This window comes from Symphalangus syndactylus, chromosome 19, assembly GCF_028878055.3.
Source record: "Symphalangus syndactylus isolate Jambi chromosome 19, NHGRI_mSymSyn1-v2.1_pri, whole genome shotgun sequence".
NCBI lineage: Eukaryota > Metazoa > Chordata > Mammalia > Primates > Hylobatidae > Symphalangus > Symphalangus syndactylus.
The window spans coordinates 51,457,578-51,480,326 of NC_072434.2; the positions used below are offsets into that span (position 1 = coordinate 51,457,578).

The window sequence follows — 22,749 nt, forward strand, 5'->3', positions numbered from 1 at the left end:
CAGGGGGTCCTGAGGCTGCTGGGGTCATCCCGAGAACAAGAAGTTGCCCTATTAAAAGTAATCTACTTGAGTTTTTCCGAGTCTTTGGAGTTGTTCCTACTGTGGGCTACTTATAGGGTAGGCCCCCAAATCCTCACACTTAGTTGGCCTGCTGGCTGCTGTGGACTCTGAAAGCAGCAGCTAGAGTCCCAAGCTAAACTTACCATTTTCTGGCTGGTCCTTAATGTCAGCGTCACTTGGCTGGCTGGGACTTTCAGATTGACTTGAATCTGAAAAACATAAAAATACAGCCAAAAATTACAGGGTCTGCAAGGGAAAGTGGATCAGAGGTGCCAGACTTTCTCAAAAGGTTCAACCTATAAACTAAGAATGGGAACGTTACAGAAATGACATGAGACATGAAAAAAAGAAAAGATGGAAAGAGAAAAGAAAGAGAGGGAAATGCAGCAGCAGCCTGTGCCTTTAGAGAGGACGCTCCGGTTTGCTGACACCTACAGTGGTGTTGGCTTTTGCCAGATCACAACTTGAAGCTCTTCAGCAACCATTCTCTTAGAGAGACCATTTCCAAACTGTTCTTCTCCACTATTTATACACTCGAGTCTGATAAAGACTTCATTCTTCATTACACACATCTGAAGCTTGATTCAGAACATAATAAAGTGTCAAAACATATTTTGAAGCTGGTATATAAAAGCAGCCCAAACAACAGTAACAAGTTCTGTTGATATTTAGCTCTGCATTCCAGCAACAGACTACGCAGACTAACACCATTAAATACTAGAGTCCTAATATTCCATCACATTTTCTTGAAATAACTGCATAACTCAAAGAAGTCTTTCTGAAGGTACAAGTTTCCCCACTTTATAAGAATTATTTTTTTCTTGTACTGATGCATTTGGGAGATCCTAAAAGGACTTGTCTGCAAAAACAGATTTTTGTACACCTCTATAGAATTAAACATTTTTTAATTTAAAAATATAATCATATTTTCAAACTAAAAAAGGAATTTGATTACCTTAATTTCTAAATGAAATAATTGAAAATCAAAGTAACTTAATTTTTAAATTAGATAAAATTAACTTAGATCAAAAGAATTTCACAAAATTAGAAACAAGCATATTCCTGGTACAGTTTTTGGGGAGAAGAGAGAAAAAACAGGCAAAATGTTTTAAGGGGAAAAATTTTGATATAAAAATAAAGCGTTTTCTGAGACTTGAAGTCGTTTACAACACTGTTCAAAAGCAAACAAAAAAATTTTTTTTCAACAAAACCTCTGTATCTGTGGAGAGCTTGCATCCTAACTTCAACTTGACTTCACGGGTTTAGAATTAGCTGCCTGAAATTTAACATTTCTGCAAGTTTAATGTAAGGTCAAAAGGTCATGACACTTAACTGTGATTAATCAGAAAATATTACTTCTATAGCAACCAAGTTATAGCATCACCCTTCTCTTTCCTGGAGATGCTGCAGAAAGAAGTGGCACTACTAGTGACCTTAGGTCTAGAAATGCTAATTTATTACTTTAAAAGACTCCCTGCTTTTAAGCAAACGAAGATTTCAATTATAAGAAAGTGCTACAGCAAAAAATGTCTATTTAAAAATTTTCAGATAATCTTAACCTGGTGACTACAGCAAAAATTCTATGTTGATTCAAAGGTTTAAATAACAGAAGAGGCTAAAAAGTGAATTTTTATTTGAGTCTGGCAAAGTGACAGCTTTTATCGTTCTGTAACAATTGCCACAGAGAAGACACAAACAAAATGTATTATTATACGCCAAAAACCTTTAAAGAAATCCTTCAGAATAAACCACAAAAATACAAAACCTGGACTAAAAATTAGAAATGCAAACAAATTTACATTGACCCATATTTAAAATTTTAACTACATAAATTAATATTATATATATCGCAAACAATTAAAAAATACAGCATGACTACCTTTTTTTTCTTCTAGGAAACAAGCCTGTAATTTTGCCATTAGAAATCACACATTAAATATTTTGAGTAGTAATTCAATATATTTTAGGAGAAAGACATGCCTCCATTGTTTTTGTTCTGGAAAATCTTAAACCATTAATTTCTATAACTAAAATGAAAGCAAAATATCTAATTTTGTTTTAGGGAAAATTAAAATTCTTGATTATGTCCCGAAACAGATACATAAAATTTTGCCAAACATAATATTTTCTTTGGAATAATACTAGCAAACATACATCTCTATCCATGTGCTCCTTCTACGTGTAATATCTTTATAATTAATCACTTCTCTATGAATAAATCGAAAATAGTTTTATCTCAATTATTAGATACACAATAGCCAATTACTTTTCCGATATTTATCCATGAATATTAAAGCAAAAAGGGATCAGGAAAGACCCTAAATTTTTTTTATATAATATGAAAGTGGACTTCTTTCTTCTTTTCACTTTTTGTTTATATTTGGTTTGTCACCTACCTTTACAGATACATAGCATAATAATAGAAAACATGAACAACAGTAAAAGATGAATATTAGGTATGTTCAAAGAAAGTTTAAAATTCCAAGCCACAGAAAAATAAGCAAACCAACAGCAAAGGAGTGAGTGGCAAGAAAATGCTCAGAGTTGGTCTGCAAGGGGCCGCCGCATTCTCGTGAAAGCTCAGATACAAACACTGGAGAAGGCATCTAGCCAAACTGAAAACGGAATTTAATTTTTCTAGTTTTATTCAAAAGCTGGAGACACTGCTATCCATCCGAGGACTGCATACTAAAGTGCACCATCCTGCTAAGGGGCAGGCAAAGCCAAAGATCTACAAGAAAATGTATATGATCTCAAAACTTCAATAATTATTTTCTACCCTCGGCCGTTCAATACAATTTTCTTTTTCAGCCAAGAAGGAGCAAAACTACCCAGCCTTAGTGCTATCCTCTGCTGAGGATGCATGGACACTCTTTCTGGTATTGCAAAAGGTCACTGATGCTGTTAAGTGTGGAGCCAACCAGATGACCAAAATTACAAATTAATTTCTACCCATGCATAATTGATACAAATGAAAGATCTCTTTCTCAAACATTTGCATTAAAACACTATCAAGAAGGTTAACAATTAATTTGCTTTTCTCCTTTATATACTCCATAGACACCTATCAGAAGCCAAGGTAACTTTGTGTCTTACTCTTTTGGACAAATATCACGTGGTGGATTGATTTCTACCACCTTAAATAATTAGGAACCTCAGAAAACAAACCCAACTGCATAGAACTGGATGTTCTTCTTATATCTGAGTCTCCCATACCAGTGAGTTTCTCTGGCTTACTGGTTGAAAGCCAGAAGATTTGTATATTACAATGAAGAGAATATTACTTACACTGTGTTTAAAGGATGGGGTTGGAAATGCATTAGGGTTATCCATTTTTTTTACCTATCTAGGGATTTGCTTTCTGTTTAAGGAAACATAGACTTCAACCTAACCTTGAAAAGCAATGTTTCTTTGGGTTTTTAAAAAATTTATGAGCAGAAATTTAAACCTAAAATAGACAGGGTTTGCATATGGGAGGCTAGGTTAAGAACTCTTAATTGAACTGGTAGCCATCCATCTATGCAGTTTTATGGCGCCTATAGCTATATTGCTGCAGTACTCAGACAGAGATAGTTCACTGTCAACGTAGTCACTAGGGAACGGAATAAAATAAATCCTAATGCCTACATATTAGTCTCTGCTTCCAAACGCTTGTACAATGCAAGAACGGAAACCTTGTACTGGATTTGCTACATGTAAACATATTCGGCTCCTCAAACCTCAGGTCTATTCCCCTTCAGAATGAAACTTCAGTATTCCTTTGGGGAAGGTGAGGAATGACAAAAACATGTTAGTATGGTAAAATGAACGAGGCAAAAATATAAATATCCCTTCCATGTATTTTATGTTCTTTAAGCAAGAAACAAAGATAGAATATCGCTACATCTTCCCTTTCACCTAGAATTAAACACTTTGTCCTCTTCAGTCCGTCTTTCATTGCAAACGTATCTCTTACAGTGTGATTAATATGCTGTAGTAAGGTGAGTTTAAACCATCTGAGAATGTCAGCTTCTAAAGAAAGGAGTTCCTTCCTACTCTTCTCTTATCGCCAGTACTTTCCACAGGGTGCCTGGCCCAGCCAAGGAGTTCAATAACTGCTGAACTGAAGAGATGAAATTTCAATTGTTGTTCGGCTTTCTAATACTGAACCACTGTCAGTGACTGCAAAATATGCTAAGCTTACACCTGAAAGGGGAGTGGGACTTCTAAGATGAGAAAGGAGGGCAAAAGTCCTTTATCTCTGCTTGATGCCTTGCTTCTTGAGACCTGGCAAGGGAATATAAGGCATATCCCTCTGGTTTGTGAGTGATTTGGAAATCTTACACAGTGTTTAGAAATTGCAGACAATCACCTCCTATGATCCACTGGCCCACGCAGCACAGAGGCTGAGCTGAAGCCGTATCTGACACATAGGAGGGCCTCCAGAAATGTATACAGGTTAAAATGATGAATGATGGCGGAATATTTCACACATTTAAAAATTACAAAGATTAGAGAAACCCACCATATTCTGGTGTCTGTAGACTGCCTCAAAATCCTCACAACTGCTGTTGTGAATTGCTTGATAAAGGAAAAGCAGACACACTGGTGAGGAACCCTTCCCACCCTAAAACAAACCAACATCATTCCTGGTCCGTCAACAGGATAGCAACCAAAGTCTATGGACCATAAAAGCACAAATTCTGGTTCCACTAGAAAAAATAATATAGCCTAAGTTTCAGCCTCCCTACATGCATAATGATTTGGCTAAAGATGCAGTCTGAAGAGCCTTTGTTAGAATTTTATGTCCAGTTTTAAATCTCCCAAATTAAAAGACGGTATGAAGAAACCAGAAGGCATCCAAACCCAAAAATATTAGTGAAAGAAATAAAGTGAAAATTCCACTCTCATGAGCTAGAGCTGTTTGTAGTATAAAAACTAAAAGGCAAAGACAGGAGTGAATACTTTCCTGCAAATAAATGAAGAGTTAGGAACATTTCTGAGGTAAAAGAAAGTAAGGAGTAAGGGTGATTACACTCTGAGTGTAATAAGCGGTTACCCTCTACAATTGTAGCCCTTAAAGATGTTCAAAATTTAGGTAAGTTTTAGTTTCTGAGGGTTTGGGAAGATAAGTACTCTGCAAAAGAGTCAGGCCAAGGAATTCATTTTTCTACATCTATAAGGTTGTAATAGAGAAATAATTCTGTTCTTATGAGTAACATAATTTTTAAAATTACTGTTTTGATCAGCCAGTACCATAAGTTTACTACATTAACGAAATCCAGAAAATCAAATAGCTATAATCATCACATTTTGCTTATTAGTCTCACAGCTGCAGTTATAAAAGAAATTATTATTGTAATACTTTGTATTATTTAGGAAAATTATCTATTTTTTCCAGTATGACCGTGACCTTAAAGACTGAAGTCTGAAGAAAATATTTGAAAAACCTTATTTGAGAATGTAGAATGTCAGCGTACAGGTGTACATATGTATATACAATTTGTAGCTTAAGGGTAAACATTGATGAATACAACACCATCAGCTAAATATAATATTATCCATCACGGTCTGGTTAAGAACAAACAGAAATCTGTAACACCATTACTAAATCCGGACCACCGAAAATATGCAATTATTATTAGCATTTCCAGAGAATGAATAAAATCTTTTAAGCTCAGTGAATAACAAAACTAATATTTAAGGTCAATTAATGTACACAACTGTGGCCCGCTTAATGAAAAATTAACGTAAAATAACCTTGTTCCTAAAACAGATAAATTATGAGGTGAGTCATACCATAAAAGTTTTCTTAAGCTTTAAAAATGGAAACACTCTGTGGTTCTTTAAATGGGAAATCTTATCATTACTGGATTTTAAATACAAAATTTGATCTTTATAACTTTCCCAGCAAGCTAGAATTGAGTGTTTGTCTAGATATATGTACACGGTAACTGCAGTAATTAATGTATGCAGAGTAAGTCCTTTATCGAAGGGAGAAGGGGAGCTGTGGCGGGGTGCAGGGGAACTCCTAGCTCCAAAAGGACCAGGCTAGTTTGCACACATTGGTCCTCATCTCCTCTACTCCTGATTCAGACAGGGAGCAAAGTCTGTGTTCCTGCAGCAGCCACTTGGAAGGGATCCCTCCACCAGACCACCCTGGGGGCTGCCAGCTGCTCTGGAGATCACCCCTTAGTCACTCCCCAGTACCGCATTGTCAAGGCCTACTTAAGATTGTTACATAATCTAGGTTACTACCATTTTCTTTCTCAAAACTTTTCTTTTTGTAATGCCTTTCTGACCACGGGTTTGTGAAATATTAAATTTACAGAAATTCAATTTTTCTGGTATTTCATTAATGTTGGTATTCCAGGGCCCATCTGTTTAGTCGGTACTGTGTACAATGATAAGACTGTTTAAGTTGAAGAGTGAGTCAACTGCCTTATCACCTACTCATCAATGTGTTATTTTTCTACATGCACAAGGAGGTTGCAGAATGATACACAGTTCTAACACGTTGAGAAAAAAAATGAAATGGCATAACTATTGTTGTGTTATGACAGTGAGAGGAGGATCATTTCTAAGCTTTAAAAATGACAAATTCAGTCACTCTGAAAGTAATGACAAAATGACTCAATCATTAAACCTTCAATCTTCGCATGAGGCTGAATCTCAAGTAATGATCAGCTTTTTCAGTGATGTTATAAATGAAGTCAGTGGTAAGAAGCTAGTGATTATAAAAGATAGGCAAACATGATACTTTGACTAAGTTTGTAACTTCTCACATTTTCTTTGACAAGACCCTTTGACTAAACTAAACTAAAACGTCTAGGTAATCATTTTGAATTTTGTTTGCCCCGTAAGAGGCGCTGTGTTCACAGTGGTGCCTGCTGATTAATTCAGAACTCAAGTTATTGAGTCTACCCCATCACCTACCCACTCCCATGTAAACAAAGACCTGCTTAAAAAGCCATCCCTGCAACATTATTGCATAGCAGAATTGTGCTTAATTTCCCTGTTTAGTCACTTTTTTCACAATCAAAATTAATCATAACACTAGGTTCTTGGAGCTCTTCAACAGAATGATATATACTTGAAGATTACTCATACATCCATCTATACTACTTAATGTAGAAAATGTCCCTGTATTCTTTCCTACTATAAAATACATGCTTCAAATGAAAATGAAGCATAATTGAGTTATAATCTACATGCATTATTTTCATGTACCTGCATGTCTGCACAAAATTTTATTGAAATAATAAAATGCCCTCTATCAAGTAAAAACATGCTATTTAAGTCCAGGTACCACCTTAAAGTACTAATTTTCTTGCATTTATATTCCACCATTGAAAGGAGTACGAAACGGTAAAAAGATGGTGCTCTAGAAACCACAGCTATATAATTTAACTGTGCTGGATCTCAGTTTCTTCATCTGTAAAATGGAGATACTACTGATCATTTTGCCTAACTTAACAGGATGTTGTGTGGTTCAAATAAAATAAAGCAAGAAAACCTGGTTTTGAAACTCATAAAGGCCCCCCAAAATGTCCATTTACCTCTGCCCTACAGATCTTCACATCCCAACAAGTTTTTTGTTTCTTTGTAAAAATCAACCCCAACTGACACATGATGTGATTCTAGTATAAAACATCAGGAGCACAGACCTGGTTTTAAAGAACAGGTTCTTAATTCTCATATACTGGGAAAGAGATTATCTTTGATAATGGAAATGTAAATCTCAGCTTGCTGTTGTTTATTCCAGACAGACATTTGTGTGTTAAGTCTGTTTATCAGGCAACACTTTGTCTAAGCCAGGAAGTAGTCAGTCTTTGTAACAAGATGTATGCAAATGAATTTCCCATGAGTCTCTGCAGCAAATTGTAGCAGAGAAAAAATAATTCCTTGTTACTTTACCAGCAAGAAGCTACCTCAAAAGTAGACTAGAGACAGAGAACTATGAGCTAGACTATGCTGATGAGTTTAAATGAGTCCTAAACATGTGCTCACAGTCTGTTGCTCTTTATTCTAAGCAGACTTGGTGCATTACATCTGTTTATCAGACAACACTGTCTGGATATTCAGGCTTTGGAACCTGTGTGAAAATGAACAGTGACCATAATCCCATGAAATAACCTGTCTGTGGCAAAACTCCAAACCTCCTGCACTTTAAGAATTCTCACCAACAGAAACACCCACAAAACCTTGGAAACTTTAAAAAAAAATACATCCAGCTCTAACTCTTTGTCAACTTCTATCACAAATAACTTTTGTACAGGCATTGGATTCCCTAGTGGTAATGACAGATTCATGTCAGAATGGTGAATTGCATCAGGCAAATTAGACTGATCAATAAAATATTTGCCAACAACAAATGTCTTATTTAAGTATCAAAACAGAGCTTTTAAAATAAAATACTTTCTATCACAACAGAAAGTATTTATTCTTTAATTCTATTATTAAAATATTTGTCTCACGTCTTTTTTTAATCCTAATATAACCAATTATTTTTTTTAAAAAAAAATTCTATACGTGAAGAGTTGAACAGTGTATTCATTTTCTTTTTGTTTTTCTTGTCGGTTTTCTACAGGGTTTGAAAATCTTACCGAAGGAATCAAATTGGTTTAGCTTGTCTTCCTAGACAAAATAAACACTTTAGGACTCTACTTGTTTGTATTCTCCTCAGTGGCGCTGTATGCATCAGCAGCTAAAAACAAAGAAACTTTTTAGCTGCTCAGACAAAATGCAGAAGCTTCCCAAACAACGAGGCAAGGGAGGGGGCACGGGTTCAGGGGACGGTGGGGGTGGAGTAGTGTGCGGAGAGTCTGACAGTCCATTCAATATAGGGATGATGGCTATAATGCATCCAGGGTCCCCTTGCTAATTAAATATGCATTGGCACAGTTTTGATCGATGCAAGCCATGGATCAGATGACACACCTGCAAAATCTTGAGCCCAGAGCTCCCAGGAAAAGGGAAAACACAGTCTTGTCTCCTTATCTTTGTTTTCAAAGGCTCTCAATTTCTGTGCTTAGATATCTAATTTAATTCTCTCACCCCTCAGCAAACTGGATTAGGGAAGTCAATACTGCCTTTGTGCATCGACAGGAAAACACAGCTTTCCTTTTATTCAATTTAGCTATGACCTTTAGACAAAGATAATGACAACTGTCTAAAAGTAAGGTTAAGGCCTCAAGAAGACCCTCAGAACTAAGGCTCCCTAGAAATTTTGGATGACAAGGTGGTAGGGTTTACTGTGACATATCCCTTCCTGGTGAGAAAAAAAGGAAGAAAGGGAATTAAGAGTTGGTGTCGGGGGGTGGGGGCAGGGGAGTAGAGGGGCAGGAAGATAACATGGTAGAAGAGATTTGAAACCACAGAATAAATGACTAAACTCTGAAAAAATCAACCGGGTCTTATCATATCCATAATCAGAAAATAATTCTGTGAAAGGATAGGAGTAAGAATGGCACAGTAACAATTTGCCTAAAAAATGCAGAAGCCTTAATGAGAAGGTTGAAGATTCTGTGGTTGGGTAAATCAGGAATTTCTTTTCCCCTTGAAGCATTTGAGAAAACAGGATTGTCTATGGAGTTTTGCCACAGACAGGTTATTTCAGTGTGTTGGTGAATCCCACTGCTGAGGAAAGCTATAACTAGAGATTCTAGACAAGTCTGGGATTCTGCAGTCATGGCAATATTCATACCACTACTCCTACCCAAAGGGGAAATGATACTGGATTATTCTCCTCTGAAACAACACAGGTTCTTTTTTGATTTAGTTGTCTTTAGGCCTATCCATCTCATTCATTCATTCATTCATTCATTCGCTTGGCATCTACTATGGTGCCTTTCACCCTGTATACCTGGAGATACAAAATGAAAAAAGGCAAGGTCCCTCCCCTCAAAAAGCTCCTAATCAGGATAAAGATTCTGTGACATCCCCTCTTGACTAAATCCTGTCTCCTGGTGAAATTGGGGTAGAGCAACAAGTTGTTGTGTACATTCATAATTGCTTTTATTCTTTTACTATTAGCAGCAATCAATACCACTAAATGTACCCTTGGAACAATTTACAGCAGCCCTGATACTAACTGGCGGTGGTAGTGGTGAGGGTCAGCTAGTCTTCTAGTGAGATAAAGAGAGGTTTAGGCAGAATCTTTTTCTAAGTGAAATATTAAGCTATTACTGCAAAACTAGTGTTGCTGGAAATGGTATAAAGTATCCAATTTTTTTTTTCTTGAGATGAAGTCTCCCCTTTGTTGCCCAGGCTGGAGTGCAATGGCGCAATCTCGGCTCACTGCAACCTCCACCTCCTGAGTTCAAGTGACTCTCCTGCCTCAGCCTCCCAAGTAGCTGGGATTACAGGTGCTGCCACCATGCCCAGCTAATTTTTGTGTTTTTTGGTAGAGACAGGGTTTCACCATGTTGGCCAGGCTGGTCTCGAACTACTGACCTCAGGTGATCCACCCACTTCAGCTTCCCAAAGTGCTGGGATTACAGGTGTGAGCCATGGCAGCCAGCCTAAAGTATAAAAATTGTTTTTTATATCAGACTTTTCTCCTTAGAAACAATTTCATAGATAGTACAGAACATTATACTGAATTAGGCCTGGTATCCTCCCTTTAATAGAAATAACAGTTCTAGCAGAAGTAGCTATGGTATAGTGAAAAAAGGCAAAAGGCACGACAAAAGAAAACCTGGGTTTGAGTCTCTTCTTGGCTATTTATATTAGCTTTGAGGAATTGGGAAAGCCCCTTTACCTCCCTGAACCTCAACTGACTCATTCCAAATACCCGACTCTAGAGACTACCAGGACTGAATGGCATGATTTACAGTGCCTTGTAAATTATGAGTGCCTATAATTCTCTAACCGTTCACTGCTTGGAAGCAGGTTTTCTAAAGTATATAGACTTGTTAAAGCATCATGCTATTTAATTTTCTGTCTCATTTTTACTGGCAGATGGCACCATGCCTGGAACATATAGATACTAACACATGTTTGTTGAAATGGAATTTAAATACAAAGATGAAAAAATAGCTCTTTCAGGCCAGGTACAGTGGCTCATACCTGTAATCCCAGCACTTTGGGAAGCTGAGGTGGGCATATCACCTGAGGTCAGGAGTTTGAGACCAGCCTGGCCAATATGGAGAAACCTCATCTCTACTAAAAATACAAAAATTAGCTGGGTGTGGTGGAGCGTGCCTGTAATCCCAGCTACTTGGGAGGCTGAGGCAGGAGAATTGCTTGAACCCGGGAGGATGGCTTAAACCAAGGAGACAGAGGTTGCAGTGAGCTGAGATCGTGCCACTGCACTCCAGCCTGGGACACAGAGTGAAACTCTGTCTCAAAAATAAAAATAAAATAAAATAAAAAAGAAAGAAAGAAAGAAAAAAAATTAGCTATTTCAGAGCCATAAAATACAATAGGGTCTCTCTTAGGAAAGGTCAATAGGTGTTTGGGGTGTTCTTTCTGGTTTGGGGGAGACTCTATGACTGGAAGATGGTATGTTTCATGTGGTAAGAAGGGTCTCTATGGGAGTCAGGAGGTCTACTTTCTGGCTGTAAATCACCCATTTTCCCTTGGATATGTAAATTCTTACCTCTCCAGGCCAGAATATCTGTAGATGAAGGTGGGGGTTAGATGTTCAGTGAAGGTTCTTTCCAGCCCCAGAGTTCTACATTTGAAACAGATCACTAGCAATTGAGCTGTTGGTCTTTGGCTGCATTCAAGGCTAAGACTCTCATTTCATCAAAAGGCATTGAGTGATATTTGCTTATTTGCTGCTGATCATAAGTGCAATTAGAAATAACATGAGTGCAATAATCACTACAAGTCATAAACTGTGTCTTCTATACTTTATAAATGACCGCAAATAGCCCACTAACAGTTGCAAATGTTTATTTTCAGTGACTTAGCTAACCCCTGACCACAGAAGGCCATAAACAAAGTTTTTTTCTTTATATCTTGACCCATCGGGTCTTCCAGAAAACTTTGTGTTTCAGGAGCTACTAAAAAGATATCCTCAAATAACTTAATCTAGGTCCTAGAATTTAGGATAATACTTAAAAATATATATTTTAGATATACCTTCTCTACGTTATATTATTAAATTAACGTGTTTTCAATTACCACATTGACAATAACTTTTCTGTAATAACTTGGTTTTTGAACCTATAACAAATACACATGAATATAGGGAGTTAATCATTTGGTAACCAATAAATGCTCCACAGACTTCCCGTATTATAATAAACCTCGGGTAAGATCTGATTCTTCCGAAATTCACCCAAGCCTTTCCTAAGTGGAAATAGGCATATATTTTGCTTCTATGTCTTTATGAGAGATGAAATTATTTAAATGATGTAAGTGAATCATTTCACTTATAGGAGCTTCTGTTTGAATTCTACCATGGCTTTCTCCCTGACATATGCAGTGCTAAGTTATTTAAAATTAATTGCAGTACAATATTTTAAAATTTCTTCACATGGTGCTAATCTCGAGTGCTTTGGATGTTTGAACCACACTTGGAAGCCATCAAGTTCTGTGTATCTTTATACTATGGAACAGTGGAACATGCTAAAAGGATTAGTCAGTAATTTTCCAGTGAACTTTAATCTATAACCAAAGCTATACTGAATTACAAAACTTCAAAAATGTATGAGTTGATACAAATGGGAAAACTGCAAACATCCTATATAACAAGGAAAAAACAAACCTAGATAACTAAAATACGTGAATTTGCTTACGTAGCTTTGAAATCCTGAAATGCTTTCAAAGATCAGTAACCAGTCATGGGGTCCCACCCACTCAAACCCAGCTCAGTACCAGTGAGCTTCTGTGCTCTCACCTTCACCCAAAGTCCATTCTATCCGTCATTTTCACCTAAGTACACTATCTACATTCTCGTCTGTAGTTACACTGGGGGGAGATAAAAATATTTTCCATCTCAGTAACTCAGTATTTGTGAGTAATTTGCTTAGTAATAATCCTAAAATTAAATTGTCTTCGTATAAGGACTACTAATAGTTTGTGTGGGATTTGCCAGATAAACTACCTTCGGGAAATTCTTTTTTTTTTTTTTTTTGTAAGGTGGAGTTTTGCTCTTATCGCTCAGGCTGGAGTGCAATGGTGCGGTATCGGCTCACTGCAACCTTCGCCTCCCGGGTTCTGGCAATTCTTCCATCTCAGCCTCCTGAGTAGCTGGGATTATAGATGTCCACCACCACGCCCAGCTCTTTTTTTTGTATTTTTTAGTAGAGACGGGGTTTCACCATGTTGGCTAGGCTGGTCCTGAACTCCTGAGCTGAAGCAATCCACCTGCCTCAGCCTCCCGAAGTGCTGGGATTATAGGTGTGAGTCACCACGCTCAGTCAAATTCTTTTTTTCTAAAAGCTTCTTTTTTTGTCATCTGGATGTATTTTAATAAAAAATCACGTTTGCTGGCAGGACTCTCTCTAACATAGGTGCTATTTCAATAGCTGATCATCAAAAAGTCCAAGAGGGCGATTGGAAGTTTTACTCTGATTCACTTTTCAAAAATCAGCATGGATCCCTCACTCTAAAGAATGACTATTGATTAACCTTTCTTAGGAGGAGGAAGCTTGTTTATGTTAGTGCCTCAAACATTTGTTATCACCTACTGTGTGCAAAGCATTATTCAGTCTTGAAATAGCTCATCATGTTCACCAAGAATTCCATTCATTCAACTCTGTATCACTTATAAAAGTTTACACTTTTTTTTTTTTTTTTTTTTTTTTTTTAGTCAGAGTCTCACTCTGCCACCCAGTCTGGAGTGCAGTGGTGTGATCTCTGCTCACTGCAACCTCCGCCTCCCGGGTTCAAGTGATTCTCCTGCCTCAACCTCCTGAGTAGCTGGGACTCCAGGTGCATGTTGCCATGCCCGGCTAATTTTTGTATTTTTAGTAGAGACAGGGCTATGTTGGCTAGGCTTGTCTTGACTTCCTGGCCTCAAGTGATCCACCCGCCTCAGCCTCCCAAAGTGCTGGGATTACAGGCGTGAGCCACCGTGCCCAGCCAATGCTACTTGTTTTTTGAGAGTAGCTACTTCCCTCGTCTTCACTGGTGGTGAGAACATGGAGTTTCTCTGTGTTAGAACACTTGACAAAGTTTATCAGGAGGTAAATATTCCTATGAACAGGTAATGGCTTATCTGTTTTATATTCAACAAAAATTACTTATCTCTTGGCTTTATGGTTTTTCAAACATTTTGGTTATGGTGGAAGCCTATTCACAAGAAAGAGCCTATAGGAAGGCTGGGGCGCCTGTGTGTAAAACACAAGTGAGCAGTTCTACCTGCCCATCATGCCCTGTTATCACACATCCTCACCCCACACTCCCGCCTGTGCTGGGCTCCTCACAGCAATGTTTAAACCCTGGCAGCATCAGCACAGCCAAGGCACTAACCTGTGGCTCTGAGTGATACCAGTATCACCTCTGTCTTTTTGCAGATTTACAGCCTTAAAGTAAGCAAAGAATAACCAGTGACCCAATCAGTTTGGTTAACATCTACAGACATTTCCTTTGGAAACTCTGTCCTGTTTTAATTTTTGGTTACTAGGAAAGAAAATAAAAACAAATCATGATTGGGAAAAACAAAGTCAAGGGAGAAACAGTTGGAAAAGGAAAAAGAAAGAGGTAGTAATAAAAGAAGTGGTATCCTTTGAACAGGTGACAGAAATAGCAACTCTTCAAATGAGATGGGAAATTTTATTGACAACAAACGTGGGAAAAGTTATAAGTAAGAATCAGAGTTTATTCAAGAATTAAAGGTGAAACAATATGCGGCAAGGTGCCTCCGAATTACCAGGTTAGTGTTGGGGGATGGATGGAACAACACAGCAGCGCTACATGGGAATGAGGTGAAAGAAGGGATGAAAGTCCTTCTTCCATTTCCTTTGATTCCAGCTATCACCTCCCAAAATAGCACATTAAGAAATAAGGAGACTATTCCATTTAGTAACTTTGGGACAATTCTTTCTTGATACTTTTGCCCAAATGATTTCCAAAAAAATCACTGAGTGTGTTTTCATTTTCCATTTTTACTTTACACTTTAATAACTCATCTATTGACTTAATGATTCCCTTTTCTCCTCTAAATGGAGGTCCTATAGAAAGGAAAACATCTCTAAGTTTTAGTCAACAAAGCCATAAGTCTTGACTACACTCATGCTCATTACAGCCTCATGTCTACACCATTGTAGATACACATTCTTCCAGTTGGCCTTAAAATCAGCACGCCTTTTGTTTTAATGCTGCCTCGTTGGTACTGTAAGGACATGTTTAGATTTCAGACTTTAAACAAACATATTTATAAGGACTTTCATTAAAAACATTAGGCAAAACATTTTAAATTAGCAGAAAGTAACATCTCACCAGTAGTAGACAGAAATAAATTATTCAAAACTGTATAGAAACACTGAAGTCATAATGAACAAAGTCATGCTGTAAGAAACCTCACTGTGAAAAGTTGGTACTTGCACAGTAATTGGGAGTGAAACAAAATACAAATTTTCACATAAAAAAATCTTATCCGTTGCTTTTCATAACTCATTCAAAACTCTCCATTGTAGCACTCTCAAGGCACAAACTCTTTATTTCCATAAAGAGAGAAAGTATAGGACATTAAAAGTCCCAAGACTCTTAGAGAAGAAATTCATGCAGAACATCAAATGTTACTCAACATTTCAAGTAACCATAATATGTCAAACAGACCACATGATGCAAGTACATTTAAATATAAGTTTCTATTTCTGTTTTAAAATAAAAAAGATCAGAAATCTGAATCTGGAAAAGCAAAATCTCTTGCAGGTTTAGAAAGCATATACAAAACCTGGCAAAAGAAAACACTATTCACTGCCACCATCTGCTTTCTGGCACACTGAGGAAACTTTTACTAACAGCAACATTTTCTTACATTAGAAAATCCACTAATTAGTTTTGTTGTAATAAGAAAAATAACCTTTGCATGGAAGGCAGATCGCCAGCTTGCTTTTTTTGTTGTTGTTGGCTGTACCTTACATTAGGTCTGTAACATTTCCACGTAAAGTTAACCTCTTACTGAGTTCTCTTCTCCTAGAGTACTTTATTATTCCTGTTTAGTCTAAAGTAAGTACAGATGCACTTCAACTTATGATGGGGGTTGCATCCTGATAAATCCATTGGAAGTTGAAAGTATCATCAGCTGAAAATGCATTTGATACACCTAAACTACCAAACATTACAGCTTAGGCTAGTCTACCTTAAATGTGCTCAGAACACTTACATTATCCTGCAGTTGGGCAAAATCATCTAGCACAAAGCCTCTTTTATATTAAACTGTTAAATATCTCATGTAATTTATTGAATACTGTACTGAAAGTGAAAACCAGTATTGTACGGGTGATCAAAGTCCCATTTTTATGGAATGTGGATTCTTAAGTTGAACCATCATAAGTTAGAGACCATCTGTATTCATAAATGTGAGTGCAACAGAGGGGAAAAGCTTGAAGGTATTTGGCTTAACAACTCCTCAAAATGCACATCAAGTTCAGAATCAGGAAACCTGGGATTCAGAATCAACTGTTAGAAGCTGGGTTAGCCTGGGTCTTACGTACCTCATCTTTAAGGCCACTAAATTAAATGGGCTCCAGATTTCCCCTAAAATTCCTAAATTATTTGACTCTAAGTCATTTTTTTCCTAAGAATTGTATGTCCCAAGAAACAAATGACTTCACAAGAGCAAATGGAGCTTCAGACATCACTGATAAACACTAAATAACTTTAGAAATTGTGTCATAGATATACTGATTACAATATTACAAATCATTCAGCAACCAAGGAAATGGAAACTCTATGAAAATTTCTTGCCCAGGCGCGGTGGCTCACGCCTGTAATCCCAGAACTTTGGAAGGCCGAGGTGGGCAGATCACGAGGTCAGGAGATCGAGACCATCCTGGCTAACACGGTGAAACCCTGTCTCTACTAAAAATACAAAAAATTAGTCGGGCGTGGTGGTGGGCGCCTCTAGTCCCAGCTACTCTGGAGGTTGAGGCAGGAGAATGGCGTGAACCTGGGAGGCGGAGCTTGCAGTGAGCCGAGATCGCGCCACTGCACTCCAGCCTGGGCGACAGAGTGAGACTCCGTCTCAATAAATAAATAAATAAATAAATAATAATTTCTTGATAATATACTCTAATCATTTACTCAGCATATCATTCCACAAATAAAACTGCAAATATTTATTGAGCATGTACTATGTGCCAAGCACTACTGTGAGCGCTAGAGATGAAGTCGTGAACCAAAAAGGCTCACCAAGCTCTGTCCTCACCAAGTCTATATCACAGGAAGCTTGTCACCTAGCGAGCTGACATTCATCCGCTGATGAATTCATTCGCCAACTGCAAATCCCTACATATGCAGAACAGAACAGTGACATAGTCTCTGGTGCCTGCTCACTGCTCGAAAAGTCTGCGTGAAAGTTCCTTAAGAAGACAAAACAAATGGGTACAAATACTATTTTCTGAAAAAGTGCATGGAAAATTGGTGTCATGTCCTTCGAAACAGAACAGGACACTAAGGCAGTAACTGTGACAGTTTGGACACAGCTTTTCTGTGAAAGATGTCTGCGACCTAAATTCCTCAAAGAGGCCCCGTGCCTTGAGTGAACACATTCACTAGTTCAAAACTCATCTCTTCCATTCTCTTGATTTTTTTCCCATAGGCTTGAACTTAGCTAAATTTAAAAACAAAGCTGCAACACAAGATGAGCTGTTGCAATCTCAAAAGTCCCTCAGCCTAAGGAATGAGTGACAGGCTACTGCAATTTGCAACCCCACTGGGATTGCAAAAACAAACCCATTCTACTCTTCTCAACTGTATGGCAACAATGGGTTTATTAACCCTCAACCGTCCTTTAAAAACATTAATTAAAATTGTAACACTTTATCCAATGCTTTCTACCAAATATTTGCAAAGATTTCGGTTAAACTGTCCCAAAAATTGGCTTTGCTTCTACCTTGTTTACGCCAACAACCTTCTTAGGCACAGGAGGTAATTACACTCTTTCCCAATCTCTGTTAGTCACATGTATACAGCACAGATCTCTGTCTTAAATTTAGGATTCCATCCTTCTATTCTAACCAGTGTAGAAGATAACGTCAGAATCCTTTCCCTTCCTCTTGGCAGAACTCATCATTCCTTCCTCTGGCTCCCTACACCCTGGTTACTGAGAATGGGACTCAAATCCTAATTCATTTCTCTGTGTATATAACTCCCACGTGCGTTCCCAACAAGTTATAAGCCCTTGAGGGCACACAGCTCGTACTTGCCTAAAGGAAGTGCTTGCACATAGTAAATGTTCAATAAGTGAGCCTTGAACGGAAGAACAGAGAGGGGAAGGGCCAGTCCGGGCAAGATTTTAAAGGAAGAGTAGAAATCTATCTCAGAGATGGCTTATAGAATTTTCTATCTCCTAGCAGAAACAAACTCCAGTTAGAAAAAAGCATAGATTTTTCAATTAAGGCTAAAATTCCTAAACTGGCTACACATTAGGGAGCAAATTTCTTCTCTTTATCAGGGATGGGCAAAATGTGTCATCTGTGCTCATAATAATCCTAACTGACAATGTAATATTTGAAATATAAACCAACAAAAATTAAAATTTAAAGAAGTGGATAGACAATTTTGACAATTCTTTGCAAATTTTGTAGGAACCAGAGTCTTTAAAAACATTTCCTGGACAGGCATGGTGGCTTATGCCTGTAATCCCAGCACTTTGGGAGGCCAAGGCAGGTGGATTGCTTGAGCTCAGGAGTTCGAGACCAGCCTGGGCAATGTGGCAAAACCCCGTCTCTACAAAAAAATTAGCTGGGTGTGGTGGTGTGTGCCTGTAATCCCAGCTACTCAGAAGGCTGAGGTGGGAAGGTCACTTCAGCCCAGGAGGTCGAGACTGCAGTGAGCCATGATCATGTCACCCCACTCCAGCCTGGGTGGCAAAGTGAGACCCTGTTTCAAAAAATAAATAAATAAAAACATTTCCTATTATCTGTAGTAGGAATCCATTAGTTTACAGTCAAGTTCTGTTTAATGTGAATCCTGTTAGGTCCTTACTACAGAATATTTCTATAGTATGTGACTCTGGGCTTCTGCAGCAATGGTTTCATAATTGCTGAAGACCCCTTAAGATACATCAGACAGCAGGAACACTTCAGTACACATATGAGGAAGTAAAACAACCACGTTGGGACTAGTGTGTCTACAGGTCTGCTGTCAATGAGAAGAGAAGAGCAACAAAAATAAAGACATCAGAAGTTACATCTATAGATGACTGCAAATATGATATGAAAAAGTCCTTTTGGTTTTCACTGTAGCATTCATTTAAAAAGATGGGTCTAGAAACTGTGTTGAAAATGTCAGGCTGGCAACAAACTCCAACATGTAGCCTGTTTCCACACCCTATCTCACTCAACTGAATTGCTTTAATCTTTGGCATGATGTATACACAATCACAGATAAAATTAAATTCTTTTAAAAATCTGACCTGCAGTTGAGAATGCTGCTTCCAAAATTAGCCAAAAGTTATGAAAATGGCTTATTTTTATGTATCTACATTTTATTAGATGCTATTTATTAATGTACTGCAGGCATATTTAGAATATCCATAAAGTGATGTGGAATTGTGCAGATAATAATACATACTTTCAAGGCACATAGTATACATGATAAAAGATGATTAACTAATAATAAAGATTAAGGGTCCAGGATTACATCCCTGTAATCCCAGCACTTTAGGAGGCCAAGATGAGAGCATCATTTAAGACCAGCCTGGAAAACTTAGCAAAACCCTGTCTCGGAAAAAAAAAAGAAAAAAGAAAAAAAAAAAAAAACAGCTAAGCATGTAGTCCTAGTTACTCAGGAGGCTGAGATGAGAAGATCACCTAAGTCCAGAAGTTTGAGGCCATGCTATGATCTATGATCGTGTGCCACTGCCCTCCAGTTCTGGCAACAGAGTGAGACCCTGGCTTGAAAAATAAATAAGTAAATAAAGATGAAGGAAACAATATTCAAATAACATGAGAGGGGAAAAAGCTTCACTTATGAACTCTGTAGAGCTGGGTGCGGTGGCTCACGCCTATAATCCCAGCACTTTGGGAGGCCAAAGTAGGCAGATCACGAGGTCAGGAGTTCGAGACCATCCTGGCTAACATGGTGACACCCTGCCTCTACTAAAAAAAAGTACAAAAATTAGCTGGGTGTGGTGGCGTGCGCCTGTAATCCCAGCTACTCGGAAGCCTGAGTCAAGAGAATTGCTTGAATATGGGAGGCAGAGGTTGCAGTGAGCCAAGATCACGCCACTGCACTCCAGCCTGGGTGACAGAGGGAGACTCTGTCTCAAAAAAAAACAAACAAACAAAACAAAACAAAAAAAAAAACAAACCTCAGTAAAAAATATAAAAAACAAAACCATGACTGGAGACAATTCTCTACCTCTGCACAAACATGCTTATCCTGCTACAGAGGACTAGTTAACTAAGCTGAGACAGCACAGACACACTTCTGTCACGTTCTCACAACCTATTCTTGCCTCAATTCTCTGGGTAACTGAGGTAAACCGCAGCTAAGGATATTGGGTTTTCTTCTGGCTGAACAGAGGAACTGATCTTGAAAAACATAAATAAAAGAAACTAATTATTTGCGAATTTGCTAAAATGGACTGTAAAACAACAAAACAAAAACCCAACTGGTAGTCCTTTAATTATAACACTTAAATGCAGCTCTAAGTTGAAAGGTTTTAATTTATTTACCGAATTTATGAAAATGGTACATCTTTCTCTCTAGCCTTGAAGTTCTCGTCCCAGGCTGGCACAAGCACACACACATGCAGTGCCATGCATGTGCTACTGTGAGTCCTTTTGGGCCCTTACAACAGAGGGTCCTAAATAAATGATACAAGGATCATTTACTGGATCCTTGTATTTTGCTAACTACAGACCTGTGTAAACCATATTCTTGTAATCAAAACATGAAAGTATACAACATACAAGCACACAAACCATGACTGTTAATTTTCCTCTTTCTGTATTTCCCTTTTGACCTAAACATAACAAATAGCAGTATAAAGGTAGAATCTGGGCTCAGAAAATTCTTACTTTCTGGTTTAAAATGAACAACACTTAGGGACTAAACCAAGCTTGTCCAACCCATGGCCCGGGGGCCACATGCAGCCCAGAACGGCTTTGAATACGGCCCAATACAAATCTGTAAACTTTCTTACAACATTAGGAGATTTTTTTTTTTTTTTTTTTTTTGACACGGAGTCTCGCTTTTTCACCCAGGCTGGAGTGCAGTGGCGCAATCTCGGCTCACTGCAAGCTCCGCCTTGCGGGTTCACGCCATTCTCCTGCCTCAGCCTCTCCGAGTAGCTGGGACTACAGGCGCCCGCCACCATGCCCGGCCAATTTTTTTTGTATTTTTAGTAGAGACGGGGTTTCACTGTGGTCTCGATCTCCTGACCTCGTGATCTGCCTGCCTCGGCCTCCCAAAGTGCTGGGATTACAAGCGTGAGCCACCGCACCCGGCCTTTTTTTTTTTTTTTTTGAGATGGAGTCTCACTTTCTCACCTAGGCTGAAGTGCAGTGGTGTGATCTTGGCTCACTGCACCTCCGTCTCCCGGGTTCAAGCGATTCTCCTGCCTCAGCCTCCCGAGTAGCTGGGATTACAGGCGTGCACCACCAAACTCAGATGATTTTTTTGTATTTTTAGTAGAGATGGGGTTTCACCATGTTGGCCAGGCTGGTCTTGAACTCCTGACCTCACCTCAAATGATCCACCCGCCTTGGCCTCCCAAAGTGCCGGGATTACAGGCGTGAGCCACCATGCCTGGCCAACATGCTAAGATTTTTTTGGGATTTTTTTTTTAAGCTCATCAGCTATCGTTAATGTTAGTGTACTTTATGTGTGACCCAAGGCAATTCTTCTTCTTCCAATGTGGTCCAGGGAAGCCAAAAAGAGTGGACATGCCGGGACTAAACGATATGCTAGGTATTTACAGAACTAGAAATACTTCCTAGTGAGCTTACATTTGGTCTACCTGAGGGCAGCCTAGCAGCAGCCACATTAGTTGACATGGGAAGCTTGAGCCCCAAATTAAAAATCAACAAGCACAAGATCTGTATTATACAACAAAGTACCAAAGTTTTCATTTCTGTGATATATAAATTGTATGATAGTAAGAATCCCATGATCCCGTGTGAGGTGCCAAGAAAAAAGAGGTATCTTTTCTACTTAGTTTCACAACTGCCAGTCAGGTGCCAAGGTGACTTGAAGACCAAAACTTCCCACCAAAACCAAACCCTAGGTCTATTTCCACTGTGGAACACAATAAAAATCTACTCTTAAAAGATTTTGAGTCTCCCACAAAGTAACGTACTTTTAATGTGACCACATTTCAAACAGTTTACCCATCACAATAAGATCTGAAATATACATGGCATGTCTCCTTAGTCTGTTTCCCTTATTATGCATGTGGTATCCTCTTTCTAAATTCGGACTTATGCCCCATTTTAGAAGGTCAGGAGAAAGTAACGCATAATGCAAAAGTGTTTCAAGCAAATCATATGAAATCTGTACTTGGTAATTTCTCATGGTTTCTCACCAAGAGAATCACTGCATATTGAAAATTACACATTTTTTAAAAGCTAGAACACTGAG

At 38.3% G+C, this 22,749-nt stretch overlaps 1 protein-coding gene across 5 annotated transcripts in view; it reads right to left on the reverse strand.

Moving 5' to 3' along the window:
* NFIA (nuclear factor I A) overlaps window positions 1-22,749 on the reverse strand; it is a 386,956-nt gene that overhangs the window by 186,355 nt on the left and 177,852 nt on the right. For all 5 annotated transcript variants that reach the window (XM_063613343.1, XM_055234470.2, XM_055234468.2 and 2 more), the window contains one exon: window positions 204-269. In XM_063613343.1, the coding sequence (XP_063469413.1) occupies window positions 204-269 (66 nt within the window). The remainder of the gene's footprint in view (window positions 1-203; window positions 270-22,749) is intronic.